Consider the following 21,715-nt stretch of genomic DNA (forward strand, 5'->3'; position numbering starts at 1 on the left):
GGCTACTTTTATCTTTGACTTAAAGGATCTGAGCTCATTTGAAAATGTGGACTTGATTCTGGGTGGTGAACTCCTGAAGGGAAAAAAAAAAAAAAAAAAAAGAGCAAGTGAGTGAGCAAGAGGGAAAAATCTGGACTTTACTAGTCTCTGTTAAAAGAAAAATTATGCAACAGCTCCCCATTCCTCTGAAACGTGTTTATAATAAACAGCCCATGTTTGAAGTGAATGCAAACGCCAAAAATCCTAAAATGAATGTTCATTAGTAGCATGTGGGTGAGGTTTGGAGAATGGAGTGTCAGGAAAAAAAAAAACACATTTAATAATCCCCCATCTGCAAACCAAGACACTAATTATATCTTCAAACATCTGGACTTGGGAAGTAGTTCATTCAGTAGCGCATTAATTTGAGAAGCAAATTGAGGGAATAGCTGAAATCTGGACTTGGCTCACTCTGCTGCAGACCATACAATGCAAAGATGAAATCCAAAAAACAATTGTTAGTGAACTTTTTTTCCAGATTGTTACTGTGGACTGAATGCAGTTGGAGTCAAATCCTTCTTTTAGGCTGCCTGAGGCTGGTTCTTCACCTTACTTCAGGACATTCATGAGGATTTGGAAAATAAAGGGAGATGTAATTGTATTTGGCACAAACTAGTGCTAAAATTCCAAGTACTGGATTCTATTGACAGAAAGCAGAAGTTGACCATTATAGGAAGTTAATATTTGCCATAATGTTACTGAAGACTTTGCTTTACGACCTAAAAGCTAGTGCATGATCAGGGCATGCTTCATTTAGCGGAGCATTGTTAGAGTTAGGGTTGTATGCTTAGGTTGAGGTTGGACTTGATGATCTTGAAGGTCTTTTCCAACCTGAGTGATTCTATGATTCTGTGCTGCAGCGTGTGTAATGAGCTCCCCCACATCCAATGGGGGCATCCTGTCTGTAGTGCTAAACTCTGCATCTGGTGGTGAATGTTGACTTATACAAAAATCATACTTTATTGTCACAACTGTTAAAAAATACCTATGTCAAGCATTATATAGATGCTTCCAATTTCCAAATAGATGCTGCAATCATCTCTGGACAACAATTCAAGGATAAAACTCTGTGCACTGTAGAAGACTTGTAGCTTGATTACTAGTTTGACCTGTATATGACTGGTGTTCTAAATGGAGACACATTATGTTTATTCAATTACTCGAAAACCACAACCAAACCACACACAAAGAAAAAAAAAAACCAAAAACATTAACCAAACAGGATAACTAAAAGCAATTCTCTAGCTACTCTACCAGAATTACAAAGATAAGTTATTGAAAAGTTTAAAATCAAAGGAAAAATATGAGGTACGTACATACAAATTTATGAAATTTTTAAAGAAGCTACATACTAAGAAGCAAAAAAAAAAAAAAAAAAAAAAGATTGGTCATCAGTGGGAACAGTGTAGAATCATTGTCAAAATACTAAGTAATAGGAATTATTAAAACAGATGTAAAGTGTACAAACTTTCTCTGGGGAGCACTGTTGTAACTCCCCCACCATCCATCAGCCAAAATGTCTGAGCAACATGAACAGTAAAACTCTGGCAGGTTTGACGTATCATTCAATAAAACAATCTGATGATTAAGTGTCATCTGATGAAGAAATCTGGAGAGAAACATCTTACACTTAATAAGGTATTAAGAGAAAAAAAAAAAAAAAGGAAAGAAGAAAAGCAACAGTAAAGCAAAGTAACCAACTGCTCTTTCTAAGAGGGAAAAAACAACAATCCTGAACTGAAGACCTGAAGCTTGTGAACTTTAAGTTAGGCAGCACAGAGAACAAAACAGAGGAAACTGAGAGGAATAAGTTAGAAGGAGTATAACAAGAACAACAGACTATGAGGAAAATGTACATGTGAATATTTGCCTAAGGTGTGCTGGCAGCAAAAAGTGTTTCCTGTTTCAAACATTTGATTTTCTTCCAGCTCTACGAAAAAGATCCTGATGTTTGAAATAGTGTTATTTATTTCTGTAGCACCATCAATATGCACAGTGTTTTCTTTGCAACTGGGGAAATGTGGCCACACAAATAATGAGTCCTTGCCTTCTAGAATCTTGCATTCTAGGATGCAGGATAGAGAAGCTGTTCTAGTACAGGCAAAATATTCCTCTATTCCAGTATAGAAACTACTTTTCTGGCTTTGGAGAAATCCTTTCATTTCTACCATCATCTCTTTGTGAAGAAGACTTTGAGCATCCCACATGTTTTATCATCATTGCTCTTTGCACCTTATAATTTTATACAAGAGTCACATCTTTGCCTTGGAAAAGCTGTAGCCCCAACTGATGTCATCCCCAAACTGATTTGCTGCTTCCTGGAAGTTATGTATTTATAGAACCTATCTGGTGGAAGAACACAGTTTACTGTCCACAGCATTGCCTTTGCTATTGCTCCCACAACAATCAGGCCTTTTGGCAGAACTGTACTAGCTTTTAAGGGAGCAAAAGAACTGTGGAGTCTGCTAGGGCACCATCCCCTGACCACACTGCTCAAGAGCTGGACTGATGACATACAAGGTTATGTGTGCCAGGGGCACTAAAACAATAACTGCTCTGAGCATGGAACCAAGAATTTCATTTCTCTTAGTGATATCTTGAAGTGTAGGCTGGCAACTCCCAGCCATATGCCTGTGAGCCTGCTGGAGCCTTTTAAAATAGACATCTGTGATAGACAAGAAAGGGAGAACAGCCAGCCCAATGCCTTTTTCAGCTTGCCTGGTAAATGAGGAGAGAACCACAACAGAGGAACACCCAGCTACAAATTGCACATCTCAGAGCCAAGGGTAAAGCCACTGAATCCTTCCCATCCCATTGCAGTGGAGGCCACCAAGAAGTCTGAAGATTTTATTGGTAGTGGATTTACCTCACTCCCATTTCTGAGGTTTCCCAATCAGCATCAAATAAGGATAATTTAACAAAGAGTCAAATGGAAATTGACCTTATTTTCTGTATTGGAAGCACGGCTACTGTCTTTTAGTCAAGGTCAGACTTTCCCCAGATTGCTAAAAATGCAGGAGACACAGAGTCCTCCCTTTGTCCCAGGAGAAATACTGGTTTATCCATGTAATTAGGAAGAAAAGTGGAACACTGCAGTACTCAGTGGTTTTTACATCTTTTAAAGTCCTGTCTTAACTGGAGAGCTAAAACAGGAATTTAAAAAAAATAAAAAGGAATTAGAGAGAAAGAAAAGTCAAAACTGGTCCCAAAGCATCTGGATGAACTTCATGATAGCTAGCAAAACATCAGACCATTAGATTCAATTTTGGAGGATGGAGGCCACATTAGAAAAAATATGTTAGATGATCTGGGCCAAAATGTAAGTCCCATTTTCTAGAACTGTAAAATTTGGAATACAGAACCACAAGAAACACTGTGATTTCATGGCACATTATTGGTTATTAACAAGTATTTTTAGAACAGGTTTCTATGGCACTGTTACACTGACTGCTGAGTAGCAAACACAACACATTTATCTTTGTGAGATACACTGCACTTAAACAGGATATACGTCTATATATTTTGTGGGTTTGTTTATAAACTTGTATACACTTTCCCCATTATTTTTTTCAATATCTGTACATATGTGTCCTCCATCACCCTCCACTGAGTATTCTGGGTAGAAATGCAGTCATGAGAAAGAACATCTGCAAGTATGAGGCAAAATCTGGTATATAGAAACTTCAAACTCTGAACAGCGATAGTTTGGTGTTAGCAGAGATTGGTTTTTGAATGTCCTGCAAGATGTTTTTATTTATCTTCTTGATTTCTGAACAAACGGGTGCCATATCCTATAATTCAGTGCTATGGTGATGGACTTGGGGATCCTGATGAACAAAAAGCTGGACTTGAGCCAGCAGTGTGCCCTTACAGCCTGGAAGAACAACAGTATCCTGGGCAACATCAAAAGAGCAATGGACAGCAGGGAGAGGGAGGGGACTGTCTCCACTGCTCTGCCCTTGTGAGGCCCTGTCTGGAGAATTGTGTCAAGACCTGGGGCCCTGAGTACAAGAAAGATGTGGAGCTGTTGGGTTGGGCCCAGAGGAGAGCCACAAAGATGATCAGAGGGCTGGAGCATCATTCTGATGAGGACAGGCTGAGGGAACTGGGCTTGTTTAGCTTGGAGAAGAGCAGGCTCTGGGGAGGCTTTGATTAGGCCTTGCAGTACTTGAAGGGATCTTACAAGCAGGAGGGGGATCGACTTTTTACATGGTCAGATAGTAATAAGACAAGGAGGAGTGGCTTTAAACTAAAAGAGGGGAGATTCAGGTTAGATTTTAGAAGAAATTTCTCACTGAAGGGGCAGTGAGGCGCTGGCACAGCTGCCCAGAGAAGCTGTGGTGCCCCATCCCTGGAGGCGCTCAAGGCCAGGTTGGATGGGGCCCTGGGCAGCCTGAGCTGGTGGGGGGCAGCACGGAGTTTGGAACTTTAAGGTCCCCTCCAACCCAACTCTGTGATTCTGTGAAATGATTCTATGAGAATGGAAGAAGAACTGATGCTTCCAGAAAGATCTGTCTATAATCATTCAGTAAGAGCTTGATTTTCTTAGGGAGATTTTCTGAATTTGGTGAAAAGTCTAATTATGCTCTATCTTCTGCAGAGAGCAAACTGTCCAGAAAGAGGGCCCATATGCAATAGACTTAAAGGGCTTTTTACCGAGAAGAAATCTTGCTTCTGTTTGTCAGTCTTCCACTGGACTATTTATTATCCACATTATTGCAATCTCTCATTAGTATTGAAGCTACAGATGTACACTCTCCCAAGTAAGAAGTGAACAACAACAACAAAAAAAGCCAACTCCAGTGATGACTAATAGCCATATGATTCAGTAGCAAATAAAACAAATAAAAAATGATTACACACTTTATTTTTTTTGTTCTTGGCTTAATACTGGATGCCTTCTCTGTCAGAAGAATCTTATATGAATACTAATTAAAAGTCTGTATATTTTAACTTCAAGTGATCATTTGCTCTAGTAGAGTTGGCTGAAAGAGGAAGCTGCTGGTTTTTATGCTTATTATATATCTGCTTCTGCACCAAGCTCATATCCTGAGAGCACAAAATTAGATTCAGCTTTGATAAAGAGCTCAGTGTAATACAAACTCTACATTTGTAAGCAGTAATTTGATTCCTTTGTCATGTATTATACAAAGCTACAAGGAAATTCTGCTATTAATCTTTTTTTTAAAAAGATCATTTTTTCTTGCAATAGTTTGAGTATCAAGATTATTTTCTCATTTAAAGTAGTGAGAAGATGGGGTTTCCTAATCGAATACTTCAGGTTTTTACAAGAGAAAAAGAATAGTTGAAGGCTGTTAATTATCTTATGGCAAATCATAAGATAACTGCCTGGTAATGAACCAGAGACATTTGTGGCTAAATTAAATATTTAGAGATGCCACAACTCCTATTATAGCATAGCCTCATGTAAAAATGTTCTTGTTCACAGAGCATTCAGGTTGTTTAGAGGATTATATTTTTCGTGAAATCTATCTGATAACTGATTTATCCCTCTGGCCCTGCCTTCCTTTGTGTGTTTAAGAACTGAATAGTATTTTAATTTTGCTCTTTTAAGTCAACCTTCGAAATGTAGAGCTCACAGAGGAAAAAGGGTCATAGCAACATAGCATAAAATACACAACAAAATACACAATTATCTTTCAAGCAGTGAATATGAAAGTGCTTCCAAATACATTAGAATGTTGTGTCCACGTGAAATATTTCTGCTACCTTGAACTTCTTATTTTCAGTCAGAGGATTAGAAACAGAAAATGCTTTTGCAGAACATAAGCAGAAAAAGTAGGGTGAACTGAAGAAGAACGGAAAACAAACTTAAATAGTTCACAACAGATTATTTGTAAACAACAATGTGACACTGTGAAACTATAGAAAGGAGTAGGGTAGACACTTCTGCAAATAATCGATTTGAAGTTCCGTGGGAGAAGGAAGTCTAAGAGAGGAGGAGGAAGGAGAAAAGTCCCTCCCTTGCAAATAAATCTGTCCAGGGAATCTCTAGGTCATAACTCCAAGCAATGTGAAATGCTTTTTTTTGTATTTTACTCACAGTGTTGGTGAAAGGCCAAGTAACAACCAAGTACTATCGACTACTGTCCAAACAAGGAGGCTGGGTTTGGGTACAGAGCTACGCTACCATTGTGCATAACAGCCGTTCATCACGGCCTCACTGCATAGTGAGTGTCAATTATGTCCTTACGTAAGTCAAAATACTTTGTACCATTACATGTTACCAGTAATTGATTCATTACTTAAATCCTTTAAGTTTGTTTTACTTGTGTCTTCCATTATCATTTTGTGTTTGCATGCTTCAGCCACAGCTCTCCTCATATCCTTCCTGTTTTAGTTATAAAAGCTTATTGAGCTAAAAAAAAAAAGCTTGTATTTATGATGACTGTTTCATATACTGCATGTTTGAGTGCGTAGTAGCACTGGTAGCTATTTGTATTGGTCTGGATCCCAGTTCTGTAACTGTCATCAGAACAACAGTGGTGCTATCCCGACAGAGTGCTTCTTAGAAGAGATTCACAGTGTCAGTTTATGAGACAGAGAAATAGTAGAAAGTATTACTCCTTTGGGGGATGGGTGGATAAACCAAGGATTCTTCACTTGTCCTGGGCTGAACAGATATACACAATGTCAAACAGCTCCCACTGAGCTTGTGAATGTGCAATGGTTTGGGCCTGCTATTTCTGATTTCTGGTTCAAGCCATGAAGGTGCTACAAAATTCTCATCACAATATAAACCTGAGACAGAAATCCACATGGGATAAGTGGGATAAGTAATAATGAAATAGACTGTGCCTGAAAAAAAAATCTGTTAAAAAAAAAAAGAAAAACATAGTGGGCACCATTGGGTTACACAACAGTGGAAGAAGGCAAGGAACTACACACTCTTTTGTCTAGATTTGTTCATTTCTTAACTTGCATCTGAGTAATTTGTGTTTGCATGACATGTGTGGTGGGGTCATGTGTGTTCGTGTATTATAATTCTGTTTCTATTACGTGGCCTTGAAGAGTTGAAGTATAAGAGCTAGCAACCACAATATATTTCCTTAACCTACCTAAAGCAGGTATTCAACCCTAGACACATTGGGCAGTACTATGCTCATTCCTGTACTGCTGTGAGATAACAGCACTAAGGAGATACTCAGTCCCACAGCCAGTGTGAGTTCCAGGAGCTGGGGCAGTGATTGAGGAAACTGTGCCAGGGTCATAAGAGCATAATCTTGAGCTGAATTTACTTCCAGGTCATTCACCATCAAGAAGTGATAGAAATGAATTCTAGATAGGAATTGAGAGAGATGTAGGTTTTTCTCTAGTTTTCCTTTCAAAAATATGCTCCATTGTTTCTACCGACAAAAACAGAGAAGACAACTTACTCATCAAAAATATATCAATTAATGTTTCAGTAGATGATTCACAGCTTGCTCTTGTTTTGCTTTTTATCCTCTTTTGTACAGAAGTCTGCCCTATATGTAGAACAAGTGAAACTGAACACAACAGTGGAGAAATTAAATTCTAGAGACCGTCAGAAAAACAGCATTGCAGTTCCTCTGGCCTAGCTACAAGGGTACTGTGCTGGTGGGAGAGGAACACTTCTCCTTTGCCTCTCCTCAGAGCAAGCTGTGAGAGACAAGGAAGAAAGCAGCTCTTGACTGAGGAGACAGATTAATTGATCCATGTCTTCCTATCAGCTGACATGGGTATGATTCCAAAATACAGTGTACCACAGATGGCTGAGAACAGTAAGTTCAGAGAGCAGGGACATTTAGTGCAAAGATGTTAACTCCTCTAACCCAGTGGAATGGTTGTGATAGACTCCCATGAAAACGGAGTCAGACCGTAAAATTCACTGCTTGCTAGCATCCTCAGCAGAGCAGACTCAGTGAAAATCTTGGAAGAATGAAAACATCATGAATGCTAATATGTATTTTCAAATGAGCTATTTTGGATTTGTGGTATGCCTGAATATGTAATTTATTGGACTGTTCTTTTGCAGAGATATTGAGTATAAGGAACTACAGTTGTCGCTGGACCAGGTTACCATTTCTAAGTCACAGTTTTCATGCAGAAACTCAGTATCTACCTCGCAGGAAACAAGGAAAATAGTAAAACCCAAAAGTAATAAATTGAAGGCAAAACTCAGAACAACGCCTTACCCACAACAGGTAACTTTTTTCGGCAATATTTACCTGCCAGTTATTGTGGTAGAGCCCTTGAGCCAGGATAGAGATCCTCTGTAGCTGAACTTACTGTACAACTGACTATAGTATGCTCTTCTGCAGGAACTCCCTTGTAGGCCAGAATACAATGCGAACCTTTTGTTCTTGGGGTGGACAGCACAAGCAGTACAAAACAACACTGGCAAGTGATGCAAACAGAAAGACTTTTGGATTTGGAGGATATAAAGTCCTTAAAAAACCAACATGTTTTCTTGGTAAAAAAAAAAAAAAAAAGCAATGTATTAAGGACAGTTGTAGAGTAGAATGCATCTCATTCACTCTTGATGTGCAGAGTTTTTAATGTCGCATAGATACTGGCAGTTTCCTTATGCTGGAGAAGGCTTCATAAAAAGGAATCCTAGAAAAAATAGAGCACTGGGATGGGATTTGGGATATCTGTCACTGTCTCTGTGTGAGTTAGAACTAGATGGGAAGGGAAACAATGGAGATCATAAAACAGGGTTGGTGAGACTGATACTAAACATGAGACATTCTGAGGCTTCGCTGAGAGGGACTACTATTATCTTATAAAAGCACCAAATGAAGCCAGCACATACACTTCAGTCAAAACATATTCATGGTATGTAACTCCACTAATCAGTAACTTCCTGTGCTTTCCAACAAACTTATGCTCTCTGTTATTTGCAACTGCCTACATTTACGAGCTAAAATCCAACAGGCAAAATTATCAAATAAAACCTTAGCATTAGGATGTCAAAATTGTTCTTTGTTTCTGTGTTAAGTGAAGGTAAACCACAGTGAAGATAAAGAATTTTAAACGCATGGCAAGCCAGTCCCTTTAGCCAGTGAGATTGCAGTTCAAGGAGGCCCGGCTTTGGGTACCTTTATGACATGTTATGCTGTTTCATATTAAAGTTAGTCATTTAACTCTCTCCCCCTCATTTTTTTTTTCTTTCCCCCAGCAATACAGCTCATTCCAAACAGACAAACTGGAATGCAGCCAGGTGGGAAACTGGCGATCCAGCCCTGCAGTGAACGCTGCCACCATTCAAGAACAAAACTTTCATTCAGAAAACAGTGAACTTTTATATGCCCCGTCATATAGCTTGCCTTTCTCTTACCATTATGGACACTTCCCTGTAGACTCTCATGTCTTCAGCAGCAAAAAGCAAATGCTGCCTCCTAAGTTTGGGCAGCCTCAAGGAGCACCTTGTGAAGTGGCTCGATTTTTCTTGAGTACGCTGCAGACAAATGGAGAATGCCAGTGGCATTACGCCAACTCCTTGGTATCCAACAGCCAGTCACCATCCAAAAATCTTCCTGAGCAGCCAGTGAACATCATCCGACATAACCTTGGACAGAGTTATGAAGGTGGGTGTCACTTTAAGAAAAAAAAGAAAAGAAAAGCTCTGGAATGTCTGGGAAATATTTGTAAATGTAATTTGAAAACAGGAAATACAAGATGGTTAGGAAATGTAGAAAATCACAAACATGGAAACGTAACATCTAGTATGCTTAAAGCATTTACATGTTTATCCTGTTTACCATAAGAACTTAATTCGGAGTATTAGGAGGGAGGGGTTGCCATCCAGAGGGACCTTGACAGGCTTGAGAGGTGTTCTCATGCAAAACACATGAAGTTCAACAAGGCCAAGTACAAGATCCTGCACTTGGGCTGGGGCAAATTCAAGACAGCTGGGCATGGCATGGATTGAGAGCAGCCCTGAGGAGAAGGACTTGGGGCTGTTGGGAAGCTCGAGGTGAGCCAACAGTATGCACCTGCAGCCCAGAAAACCAATCATACCCGGGTGGTATTAAAAGAAGTGTGGCCAGGAGGTTGAGGAAGAGGATTTTCTTCTTCTTCTCTTGTGGAGTACTGCTTGGGGACTCCAATGGTTCTGTTGGAGAGGGTCTGGGGGAGACGGTGAGGATGATCAGAGGGCTGGAGCACCACTCTTTCAAGAAAAATTGATGCAGCTGGGCTTGTTGAGCGCAGAGAGAAGGCTCTGGCAAGACCTTACTGGGACTTTTGGTATCTAAAGGGAATCTACAGGAAAGTTGGAGACGAACTCTGTCAGGGAGTGTAGTGATAGGACAAGGGGTAATTGTTTTGAACTTAAAGAGAATAGAGTATGGGTAGCATGGTTAGTTTGCAGTTGGAATTGATGATCTTCAAGGTCTTTTCCAATTTGAGCAATTCTATTATTCCATGATTCTATGATTTAGATTCTGTATTAAGAAGAAATTCTTTACTCAAAGGGCAGTGAGGTAGTGGCACAAGCTGAGAAGAGACGCTGTGGATGCCCTGTATCTGGAAGTTTTCAAGGCCAAGATAGATGAGGCCATGGGCAGCCCTATCTGGTGGCTAGAGGATGGAGCCATTCTGCAATTCCATTATTCCATTATCAAAGCATCAAAAATGCAATCACCAGAATCACTTTTAGAACATGGTAGTGATACCACCTCCTTTAACACTGGCACAGTTTGTCTCCACATTTTGCGGTCAGAAACAAATACACTTCAGTCCACATACAGAAATTAAAATAAACATGATGTATTTCCACAAAAATTGAAGGTTGTCCTTTCTGAATACGAAGCCATTCTGAATGTCTTTACCTTTCAGTCACTACAGGGAATGAGTGAATAAAATGAACTCTCTTCCTGCTTGATTTAAAATGTTTTCAATGGTCATGCCTGATCACCTGCATCATCTCTCCATACAGACTGTCAGCTGAAATACTTTGAAGGATACACTGAAAACACTGACATCTGAGATGGCAACCGATAAGAAATAACCATGCACAGCTATAAATGATTTGAACAGGCTAAAGATACACTCTAATCTTTAGATCCCATATACGTTACACCCATCTGCACACACTGTTTTGGCTATTTAAAAGTCACTGGACTGGTTGACATAAAATTATAAGTTGGAAACGTTTCTTTCTTCTAACTTCATTATGGACAGGACAGAGGAAGCAATAGATTTATTCACATGAGGATAAATCATTAGATATCCCAGATCTGAAGGGTACATCTGCAGATGTTAAAATATGAGCGTGTTACATAAAACAGAAGATGGTATCAGATACTGAACGTGTCTCCCACAGAATAACTTTTGTTCAGGATTTTGTCCTTTGAAGGACCATCTAATGTCACCTAGCTGACAGTGGCATTTCACTGTCCTGCATTTAGGTTGAAAATGAATGATATTTAAGATTTCCTTATAGTATAGTGGAGGTTAATTTTTTATTTTATTTTATTTTTTTTCTGAGCCCAGGCTTCTCTACTGTGTTGACTTCCTTTTGCTGGTGTTGTGGGCTGGGTGCGATAAGGAATAGCTTTGAACTAGAAGAGATGTTTTAGAAATGTTTTTTCCCTTTCTGAAGGTGCCATATCTTTGTGGATGAGAAAGAAGTCATATCTTCTGAGGATAAGTATAAGGTTTAAAGCAAATTACCCCCAGCGAGTCTGCAGAAACAAAGCTGTCCCTGTGTACTGAAGCCCAGCTTTTCACCTCTGCTTCCAGACTAATAGGGGCAGTGAGACTGACTGAGATAGCAGATCTACCCCTTTGCTGATCTGATACATTGCTGATGGATATGGAAAGAACAGCCTGTTTAGGAAACAGTCTGTAAAAATTACTGTTCAATAACTGACTGTCTGCCATAAAATTTTCCAGAAAAGCCCATTGAGCATAGAAGCAGACAAGCGATTTACCACTGGTTGGTTGATGTGGGCAGACAACTCCCATTAAATATGTGAAGCCAGAAGGATTTCCACAGGAATACTGTTAGATCTGTTTAGAGAAAAAAAAAAAAAAAAAAAATCCCAACAAATCAATGCAAGGAACTGCTGTGTTTTTTCAGTTTCATCATGCATGCCTAGCTGCACCATCTCTTCATGACCAGGAAAATGGAGCTCTGATACCTGCAATTCTTGTGATACCGCTTCTACTTTTGCTTTTGTTGCTTAAGTTGGAATATATGAGTTTTCTTGTGAGCAGAGATTTACTTTACTTTAATGGGTGCTTAGCTATTAAGGAATTGAGGAAAAGTGACTTGATATGACTAATTCTCTGCAAGATCCCTCATACTTTTGCTATTTTGAAGGGAAAAAGATTACAGTAAACTCAGGCCTGGTGAGAGATCACTACTGAATTTCACAGGCAGCATTAGGAAAGGGAAGAAAAAAACCAGCCTCCATTGCATACAGAGGATTTATCTCTAGTTGTTGTGGGCTTTAATTCATCCTAAGTAAGAATTAGTCCTGTTGCACTTTTGCTGAGGCTGCTGGCAAACGAGAAATCTGAGCTTTTGGAAGCAACTTTTTGCTTTGAGTTAAAAGGGGCATCTGATCTTCCTTACATTGTCAACTATTGCTTTTTCCAGTGGTTCACTGACAAACTGACAGCTAGTAAGCTTCAAAGCAGAGAGGATCTGCTTAGCATCATTATCTTCAATCCAAAGGCAATGCCAAATATGACATCTGGCAACCGGGCTGGATGCTAGGGCTATTACACATCACATCCACAGAGGAATCTGCCAAAAATACCGTGGGCGAGAGACATCTTTTACTATGGAAAATAGTGTCTTTTGGAGAGATCAGAGATTTTAAGATGATTATGCCAAGCCATCAAAGCCCTGGAAAAGCACGTAGCAGATAAAATTGTCTGCAAATCAGATGCTGCTGCCTCAGAATCTGCTTTTGAAACTTCTTCCACTTTATTCCAGCTGGCCTACTCATCAGAAAAGAGAATCTCTTCAGAGAAATCAACCATCTTTGTAGTCAGGGATGTTTCCTTTGTACACTTCCATGGTTACACTGCTACTGTGGGTACCAGGGTATCCACACTTCACTTAAGTCATGCTGTTGGCCAGTCTGTACCACCCGTGTGAAGCTTAGCATCATGTTGGACTGTCAGGAGTACACTCTTCTGAGATTAATGTAGATCAGAAAGCCCAAGAAAAAATATGCAAGACAATTATGCATGAAGAGACCTTCATCTGTGATGTAAAAACTGACAAGGTTTTCTGAAAATTGGATGCAAAGCTGCCTGCAGATAAGGACCATGCACCAGGTGTAGGAAGGTCTATTCTAAGTACTGGTCTTCCTTCATTGATTCAAAGATGTCTTTTTGTCATTTCTTACTGAAATAGGTGGGCAATGAGAAAACAAGGAGTGGCTCTACCTCTTAACTGACTCTGACTCTTCTTGTCAGACAAAGGCATGTTTATGAATGGAATATCTTTTCTGAGAGCATCTTTTCCATACTGAACACCAACAGACCTTTAATGGCACTATGTGAAGCTCAGGAGGGAACACTCCTCACTACAGCACCAGGTTAAACAGGATGAAAACTACTCCAGTATACTGCAACTATGCATAGATATTATATGTTTTACAGACTAGTTTCTTCTACAGTATCCTTCCTCATTGTCATTTGGGTGGTTGGATGCTGAACTCTCAGCAGGCTGCCAGGGAAGGAGAGCTCTTATCACCAAATAGACGATAGTCTATAGTCAGTGACTGTCTGCCATAAAATTTGCCAGAAAAGCCCATTGAGCATGCTGCACCCAGTGCACAAGTGGGAAAGGAGGGCTGCTTGGTGAGAATTAGCAGTGACATGATGCCTGATGGACTGAGCTCACTGCTGCAATTGTCAGTTGCTATGAATGGAGATGGTGTAAGCATGTATGAAGGGCCTTCTAGAAGCTACTATCACTCTGGTATGATATATGGCCTTAGATGTGCCACATATGGAATATGACAGAATAGCTCTGTCACTCAGCACAGCCGAGTTCCCCTGGCAGAATAATGGGCTGGGAAGCATCCCAAATTAGTGCACTGACTTCTACAACTGTAAAGAGTGCCCAGTGAGTGAGAATGCACCTGCTGTGGCAGGTACCCTGGTAACTGCCCATGTGCTGGATGGCTGGAAGCAACCGGAGGATACTGCCCTTTCATAGCAGCACAGAGCTCTGTGTCTTTGTGTATGACAAAACTCCCTGCAAGGAGTCCTTCCCAGGTCACTTCTGGGTTTTTATCTGCAAAGGAAGATGAGCAGATTTTAGTCCAGCTCTGCCAACTCTTCTGAATGCAAGAGGACAAAAACTGCTGTGCTCTGTTGCACTGCTGTCCTGCTTAACTGTCTGCTCTAACTCCACGAATGTGCTGACAACTTTAATGGAAACCTGCAAACAGTTAACCAAATGCTTACCTTCTTCCTCAACAACAGAGATGAAAACCACGTTTGATAGAAAAAAAAAGGATAATATCTTGTAAAGCTCTGAGTATGCAAATTACTTCTTGGACCAAAAAAGAAGCCATCAGCTCAGCAGAATTCAAGATTAAATAAAAAAGAAATAAAAAGACTACATCCAACAGTTTGCTGTGATGCTTCAGCTTCTAAAAATGGGAAAGGACAATCTTTTGTCCAGAGGGGAGAGCAGAGCCATGAGGCAACAGTACTCCATGGTGCAATGGGAACCAACTCATGACTCATACATCAAGTTTGGGAAAAACACCAAAACTGGTATTCCAGCTTAGTTAAATCATACTGGTTATATATCAGCAACTCTCAGCATGGTGACTTATTTAATAACGAGAAGATGAGTTAAAATTATAGTAGTACAATTATACTTAGAAAATTTCTAAGTTACACTCAAGCACGTGGCTGAGTCCCTGCTTTGATCTGTGATCTAGGAGGGCCATTTTTCCACAGATGACAAGAATTCAGTTTACTTAGGCCTGCATATACCTCTTGGTACAAAAATGGCTGCACAGAAATTAAAAACAAGAACTGGAGAGTTGTTGCTTCTTGCAGGACTGTGGGTTGATCAAGAAGAAATTGGATCCAGATTTCTTTTTAAATTCTGGTGTTAATTATGTGGTGCAACTCCCTCTGAAATTAATGAAGCTGTGCATGTAAGAAAGGTGCAATTGAGCTATTTCTGCTTCCTCTGTTATACACGAAGGTTTTCCCAGTCTACTATAGCACAGGGAATATTTATTAGCGGGTGCAGTTATGTCAGCAACTACTACAGGGAACTCCAAAACTTTTAAAATGTTGAATAAAATTTTTAGGAAAACAGAAAATCCCTTTTACAGAAGAGATTTAGGTTGTTCAGGACTTTCAGTGAACATGGCAGAAAATTCAGCTTAAGTTTAACATGAGAAACTTGGTAAGTGCCTCACTGAACGTTTAATATCAAACCTTCAAATATGCCTTATAGGAGTAGTTTAACTGCCAAACTGTTCATACAGAATACTCAGCACAGAACATCAGCACTCACCTAATTGTAGCTATACTGTACAGGAGTGAAACAGTTCATTTTCTCTTATCATTTGTTGTTTGATAACACTGTACTAAAAGAAAACATCATGTAGGCCAAGCAGAAAATGACAAAAACAACTCAAACAATTAAATGAGTTTAGCTAGCATACAAAAGCTTCAAAGAAAAGATTCTCAATATATTTTAGAGAAGAAGCCTGAACAGATATCTTAGGTTCACACCCTCCTAAAATTTGGAAATCTATCTTCTGATTTTCATTGCACATCCAGTTTAGTCTAATGTGGATATTTTCAGCGTACAGTGTAGATTACACTTATATTATTCAAAATGTTTCACTATATGAAAGCAGAGATTCAGCATTACTTATGAAGTATTTCTGTTGCCTTTCAATAGACATTTTTAATATCTGTTACCATTTTTTCAAAGGAAAAAAGCAAAGGCTTATCAAGATGAAAAATCATCCTCCTTTTGATAAATCATTTGTTGAGTTCTGAAAAGAGCTTAATAAGTCTGAGGTTTTTAAATAGTGAGTCCCATTTGTGGTTATTTAGTTCTTTGGTTTAATTTCCTGATTCAACCATATTAACAATGATAGAGATTAATAATTATGCAATTATGCTTATTAGTGAAAACAAGCACTTTGCATAGCATGAAAAACATTTTGAGAATTGCTCAACACCGAGTGTTTTTCCAAATGCTTTCTAACCCTTCAGTAGTGTCTTAGGCTTTTCCAAAGCCACTGAGGCAAATGGGAATGTTTCTGATGTCTTCACTGGGAGTTGGATCTGACCCAAACCTAACGGGTATTACAGTTCAGCCATAAAATGTGTCAGAGTCCAACTATTGTATGAGCTTGTCTTCAGGAATTAACATGTTTTCTTTTTCCCCCAAGTGCCCGTATCGAACAGGAGATACAACCAAGATGCTCTCTCTGACAACTTTACAAGTTGCACAGCACCCATGCCTGGCAGCAGATACAAAGAAGAGATTTATGATTCCAGCATCATGAAACCCAACAAAATAGAAAACAGGATTCAGCCACCTCACCATCTCATTAAAGAAGAAAACAAGCTAGCTTTTAACAGAGACCTACAAGAAAAAATGAGCATTAATGAAAGCTCTTTTTCAAACTCAGTTGCTAACTCCTTGCTGCCAAAATCAGAATGTTTCCAGTCTAAAGCTTTAGGACAATTAAGTCATCTCCTACCTGTGCCCGCAGTCTATGAACAAACAAGACGGATTTGTATGAAGGAACCCAAATACGGGCATATTAGTCACCATGCTACAAGCCTAAATGAACTGGACAGTGATGAGAGAATGACTGTAAAGCTTGATCACGACTCTGAGAGTGAGCGCGTGATGGATGTAAGACCCTCTGGACAAGTTCCATTTGTGCTTCTAAATTATCATCACGTTTTAGCCAAACATGGCACTTTTCAAACTTCATCATGTACAGCAACGGGACACGTAGGAGAAAATTATGGATACAATTCTGAGGAAGTAAATACGTTTATGTACAAAAATCAAAGCCCCTCATCAGCCTCTTCTCCAGAAACCCACAAGGAAACGACACTACCCCATTATATTGGAACTTCTGTAATAATAGCCAATGGAAGGTGACAGTAGTAGAAGAGTATTTACATTTAACTAAGAAGCCAAACAGTAATGATTTCCAAAAAGCATGAGAAAACATAGTTACATTTACTGAGCACAGCTGAAGGTCAATGAGGGACAGACTTGTGTGTTCCTGGCAAGACATGTGTGACAGTACCTTCAAGGCGAGGAAAAAAGAATACATCTCGCTTCAGTGCTTTGTTGGCAAGGCTTAAGCTCTGGTGCCAGTGAGAAGATTTGTTGCAGATCTTATTTTTGTTATTTTATAGTGTGCAACAAAATTAAATGATAGGTGTTATATGCAGAGGTTTATATGAAGAACATTTTTTCCCTTAATCCTTCCTTCTCAAAACACATTCAAGATATTATTTTTTTGTTGTTGTCGTTATCATAAACTATACACTCTAGATTAGGTATTTCTGACAAAGTGTGAAACCCTACATCAGCTACCCGTCCATTTGTTACACGTCCTGACAAATGAACTTTGTTTAAAGAGTGGTGATTTTTAGTATCTGTAATGCAGTTGTACTAACCAAACAGAACTAAGTTTGGAACATGCTTATTTATTACTTATTCACACATTTTTTTTCAGTATTCAGAAATTTTTACTGCCACCATTTAATCTTAACAAGTGATGGTATCGTGACAAATTAATACATAAAAAGGTATGTATTAAAAGGTTACAGGTCTTGTCATGGTGAACTGGCACAAATCACACAGAAGGAGCTAAAGATATTCCCTAATAAAAACAGTGTAATAAGAAAAAGAAACTTCTAAAAAGTGTATTTTGCTCAATATTTTGGGATAAGGACATGTTGTTATTCAAACCAGGTAGTCAAAATAACATCATAATCTTAGCACCAGAAATGTTCTCTTTATTGTCAAGGGAATAATGAACATTTAAGCATGATTTTAAAATTATTTGTAGCTTTCTGAATTTGGAAAAGTTCAGCTTTTAACACTGGACTTCATTAAGCATAAATCTCATCGTCAACACGAAGGTAAGATTCAGTATTTGACTGATTCACGCACTTCACAGATTATGTCAATGGACAATCTGAGTAAGAAAAGTCCGAAGTCATTGCACAACCACAAGAAGCAAGATTGCACTGGAAGTAGAGCAGGATACCTCAGTGTTTTGAAGTGAACACTTTGCACATGTCTCAGTTACTCCAATAAACTAGCAAGTAGAAGGCATATGCCATGCATTTAAATTTTGTCCAGCCTACTAAGAATAGATTCCCCCTTTTTCACTTCTCCATAAAGTTTGCAAACCAGGAAATAAGGAGACGTATGGGATCTGTGAATGTTTTACTGATGAGTCTGTCCAGTTTGTCTTTCCATCACTTCCCCAAACAGTCTTCATGCGCTTTGGACAAAACAGTGAACGCTCCCCACATAATAGGTGTAAATATCAACACTGAAGGCTGTTGTAGTTCTGAGTCAGCTGTATTTAGCCCCGTTTCTTCACCCAAATCAAGTTTACATTTTAGAAGCTTTCTCCCTCTTATTAGACACTCTAGAAAGAGACCTTTGCTAAAGAAAATGCTTACCTGGCTTGTGCAATATGGAAAAATACTTGCTCATGGATTGCACCTTGTCAGAGGAAAATGTAATGAAATACACACTCTCTTAATTACATGCCCTCCATCTTCTACGTGCAGCAAAAATAATCAGTCACCTCTTTGTATGTATGAATATTTATTGCTATGAGTAAACAAAAATACTTCTAACACATCTGAAAATAATTTTCAGTATTTTTATTGCTTTTGATTAAAACTTTAACAGAGAAAGCTTTGTTATGAAGTTGAATCCATGCTCACTTGGAAACTCAGTCCGTCTGAGTTCATTTACTAAAAAACATATGAAAGATATCTTTCATGATAAATATGATCAGAAGTACCGGATCTGTCGCTACCAAAACACTGACTTTTTAGCAACAACACAAAATGAGCGAAACCAAACCAACACCTTCAGTTTAATTGCACTCCTTCGTTCTTCTCGAGCTGGAGAATGTGGCAAAGCTATAGAAATATGTTATGTGTGAATGTTATTATCATTCTGATGTTATGAATTGCCGAGACATGAGCTGGCTCTATAGCGACTTTCTTTAACGGCCTTCCCAGCCAGTGTTCGTAATGAACGCACCCAACTTCTTAAAAGGTACAATGATGCTAAGACCTGTATGTTAATTTTCTTAAATTAAAGCCATGCCCTATTAAGGAGAAACTGACATTGCATCATTAAAAAGAAACCTGATGCACAACTGCTTCATACTGCATGTCTCCCAATACCTCATTAGTGGCATTGCTGCACACAAAGTCAATCTGCTGTATTTTCCTGTTCTAACTATTTCTCATTACAAAAACATGTTTTCAGGAACATATAAATTAGGTTAAAAACCTCCACTGATATTTTTCATTAAAATACCACAAAATATTTTTCCAGCCTCTACCTTGTTATTCACACTTTCAGGCTTTATTCAACAATCCCAAGTAAAGGAGGTGTTCCATCACCCTCCCACAGAAGTTTTACAGTATATGAGATTCAGATACATGAAATTTCCCTGTTAGGAAATAATGACTCAATTACGCATTCACATCTGATAATGCATTGTAGATTTAAGAAAAGATCTGTGATTAAAAAAGCAAACAGTGTGAAACATTTTTCCTGCCATTCAAAAATAGAAACAGCAATTGCATATTCACAGCTGGAATGTGAGCAAATTATATCGAGAGAAAAATACGAGTTCAGACATTGACTTTCAGTCAGTTAAACTACAGATGTTCATAGCACATTAATGCTGCAGAATGCGATGTGGCAACTGAGAGTGGCAATGCTCCCAGTAATTGGAAAAAATTATGTCACAGAAGTGGAGTGGGAATAGGAATACATTACAAAAAATGCCCAAATTTCTCTCAACAACTGTACACATGTGAGCTGATATAGATACTTCTATCAGAGATGCCTCTTTCGTGCAACTTGACAGGATTGTACATCTCGGGGGAGGGCAGGGCTATAGCAAGTACATGTGGAATGGAAGAGAAAAAAGAGAGTTGAGAGGGGGAATATCTTACCAAAACCTAAAGTTGAAAACATGACTCCCATATTGATGTCTCAAAAGTTTTTCTCCTATTAATGGAAACTGTGCAATGTAAATAAGGTGGTACGGGAACAGACTTCTCTCCTGGTGACAGTAGTTAGGTCATTTCTAAAGGGCATTTCAGTAATTTAATGAAATTGAGTACATTGGGTTAAAGTTGTAAAATTTGAGTGTATCTCACTGAGATAAAGTGGAAAGGCTGCTTTTCTGAAGGGATACCTCCCAGAATATCAGTACTTGTCTCTAAAAACCACAAAACATAACACAAAGGATTTTTTCAATATTTCAGTCATACTTCAAAATTAACACAGAGATAATATTACTAATTTCTTTTTTCTTTTTTCCTGAACGTTAGGTTTTGCTTTTTTTATATAATGCAGATATGAGCTATTTGGCAAATGTAGGAGAAAAAGTACGCAAATCAAACAATCTCTTAATGCTCAGAATTATATATGTATTCCCTAAAAATGTAAAGCATTTTTGCTTATTTATTATGTAAAACAAAACTGTTAAAATGATAATAAAGTCCTGTAGCCAAAGGAAAAGTGAGTTTGATTTGTTTTTCACCACAAAACACAGGGCTTCACATTGTATATTGGAAAATTTATTTCAATTCAACATTTAATTTGACTCTTAATGTCTTACAAAATACAAGGATTTGACGCATCCCATTTAGGCTGCATTGCATTCTAATGGAAGAGTCTTGGAGAACTGAAAATAACACAGAATCGCTAACGAAACACTCTATTGCAAGATATTCAAATACAGCATCAGTTCACAATTCTTCCCTGCAGTTCTTTTAATCAATTGATTGCTACATGATGACAGTCTGCTGCATACCACTGTTTTTTGACCTCTGTTCTTACCTCAGTCCAGATTTAATTTCTTTGCTGTCTGATCAATGCTGTGCATCACTGCCACATCTTATGCATGCAAATGGCTTTATCAGGGCATTTCCCCCCAGGAATCCATCAGCTGTTGGCAGCACAAATCTTTGCCATGACAGCTATTAAGCTGTACTTCAGAAAACATTTATATAGCAATCGTCTATTCCAAAGCAGTTGCAGAGAGTAATTTTTTTAGACTTGTGAAGTCTTGTAGCTGCATCAGAAAAAGCAGGGAAATTAAACAAAGTTGAGCAATAAAATAGCAGCATAAAGAATTAAATACTCCAATATTATTTCTAGATAATAGCCCTTGAAGTATATTATATTTGCTGAAGAGATTTTTAAAAAGCTCTGAAATCTTATAAAACTTTTAATAGAAGTGAGATGCACTGCTTGAACTCTTACCCGTTAAGTATGTTATTCTTTTTTCAAATCTTTGGAAACAGCATTGGTCCTACAGGAACGCAACCCGCGTATTCGTTCTGAACGCAGGCAGGTGCCAACACACCCAGCTCACCCTGCAAAAAGTCTCCCTGCCGACAAACAACCTCTACAGATATTTTCACAATGTGTGAT

General features: G+C 38.7%; 1 protein-coding gene across 3 annotated transcripts in view; it reads left to right on the forward strand.

The window, feature by feature from the left end:
- The window catches only part of SIM2 (SIM bHLH transcription factor 2), a 57,800-nt gene extending 36,746 nt beyond the window's left edge, over window positions 1–21,054 (forward strand). For all 3 annotated transcript variants that reach the window (XM_031612663.2, XM_090122467.1, XM_090122475.1), the window contains exons 8-11: window positions 6,106–6,253; window positions 8,057–8,225; window positions 9,203–9,611; window positions 16,428–21,054. In XM_031612663.2, the coding sequence (XP_031468523.2) occupies window positions 6,106–6,253; window positions 8,057–8,225; window positions 9,203–9,611; window positions 16,428–17,155 (1,454 nt within the window). In that variant the 3' untranslated portion in view covers window positions 17,156–21,054. The remainder of the gene's footprint in view (window positions 1–6,105; window positions 6,254–8,056; window positions 8,226–9,202; window positions 9,612–16,427) is intronic.
- The last annotated feature ends 661 nt before the right edge of the window (window positions 21,055–21,715 follow it).

This window comes from Phasianus colchicus, chromosome 1 (genome assembly GCF_987193195.1).
Source record: "Phasianus colchicus chromosome 1, bPhaCol1.hap1.1, whole genome shotgun sequence".
NCBI classification, from domain to species: Eukaryota; Metazoa; Chordata; class Aves; order Galliformes; family Phasianidae; genus Phasianus; species Phasianus colchicus.